The 1,574-nt window shown below is 56.5% G+C and overlaps 1 protein-coding gene across 1 annotated transcript; it reads right to left on the bottom strand.

Moving 5' to 3' along the window:
* Positions 1-1,201: 1,201 nt before the first annotated feature.
* Positions 1,202-1,452, bottom strand: LOC104472370 (dickkopf-related protein 1-like; the record flags this gene model as incomplete). Its single annotated transcript, XM_010088018.1, has 1 exon — positions 1,202-1,452. A coding segment is annotated over one exon (251 nt), but the record flags the coding sequence as incomplete, so codon positions are not given.
* Positions 1,453-1,574: the final 122 nt, after the last annotated feature.

Genomic DNA, 1,574 nt, shown 5'->3' with positions numbered 1-1,574 from the left:
AGCAGAGGGTTTGGGGGGGGCACAAACCCCCCTGGTGCATGGGGATGTTTTAAGGAGCATCAGTGTTTTACCCTTGGGATGCCACCCGGGGATGCGCTGCTTTGCCGTCAGGCTGGGAACTGGGGTACAAAGCAATGCGGGGTTGTGCAGGGAAGACTCCAGCAGTGTTTTGCATCCCCAGAGAAGATTCTGGCAGGGTTTCGCATCCCCCAACGCCTTCCCCAGAGCACAGGGAGGTGTCAGTGGCCAGCCCCATGTCCCTGCACTCCCTTCACATGCATTTATAACCGCTTGCAAGAGCTGGGCATCACAAGGAGCCAACTGGGGAAAAAGACGACGTTTGCAGCTTTCCCTCCCTCCAAACCCTCCTGAAAGGGAGCAAACTCATAGAAACAGGTTGCAAAGTGAAAAATAGAAGTTTTTATTGTGCATGGAGCAAAGAGAGAGCCGGTGTCCTCCATCACGAGCAGCTGAGATCCTTGTGCTCCTCCATACCCATCCTGGGGGTCAGACACATCCTGTGGTCCAGCACAGCCCCTCCAGTGAGCCTTTGCTCCCACCTCATCCCATGGAAGATGCCCCCCAGGAGGGGGTTTTGCTGCTGGCTGCCCTCCCCAGAGCCCTGGCCACACTGCCCGTCCTTGACCCTGCATCTGCCAGCCCATAATTCCTAAAAAGCAGCTGAATCACTAATTATAACCAAGCTGCCTTTCCTGTGGGGTGCCAGCAATGACCTAACACCACCCTTTTAGGGCATTCCCCCCCCCAGGGTGCATCATCTCCCCTCCCATGGGGCAGGGAGGGACCATGGTGGCTGCGTGCCGGCAAGGATGCACAGGCATCTCGGGCTGATTTTTAAAGAATGGTTTATTTGCTCGCAAACAGATGATCACATCCCTTTGCCCTTAGATTTAAAAAAACCCCAAAAAACCAAAATACCCAGTGTGTACAAAGTCACAGTCATGGCTTGAAGAGCACAAGGCAGTGCCCTCGGAGAGAAAAAAAAACCACCAAAAAATAAAAATCAATTCAAAGTCCCGGCGTTATGTACAGCTAAGTGCCAGCTGGAATATTCACAACACAGTAACGTACTGCAATTAATTGCTTAAAAAAAAAGTAGTTCCCTTGAGAAACAGCCTTCTGCTCCGACGCGGCCGGAGTCCGTCCCGTGTCCCATGTCCCATCAGTGGGTCCGTGATGCTCAGTGCCGCTGGCAGGTGTGCAGGCGGGAGGCGTCAGCGGGTCCCTGCTCTCGCTGGAGGCGGCACACCAGCCCCTCGGCGCACTGGCAGCGCTGGAAGATTTCCAGCCCGTGGGAACCTTTCCGACGGTGCCGGGTACACACCTGCCCTTCCCGCAGCACCGGCTTGCAGATCTTGGACCAGAAATGACGGGCGCAGCACAGTCCGGCCGCACAGTCCGACGAGCGCAGGCAGAAGTCACCTTCCTCACCTGTGTGGGGACAGCGCGGGGGGCACTCAGCACAGGATGCTCCCATGGGGACAGTGGGGCAGGGTGGGCAGCCTGGACTGACCCCTTAGGGGACAGACAGGCAGGGTGGGCATCCCGGAATG

This window comes from Pterocles gutturalis, unplaced genomic scaffold (genome assembly GCF_000699245.1).
Source record: "Pterocles gutturalis isolate BGI_N339 unplaced genomic scaffold, ASM69924v1 scaffold48096, whole genome shotgun sequence".
Taxonomy (NCBI): Eukaryota; Metazoa; Chordata; class Aves; order Pterocliformes; family Pteroclidae; genus Pterocles; species Pterocles gutturalis.
Note: the sequence above shows the minus strand (reverse complement) of the source record. Positions and strands in the feature narration are given on the sequence as shown.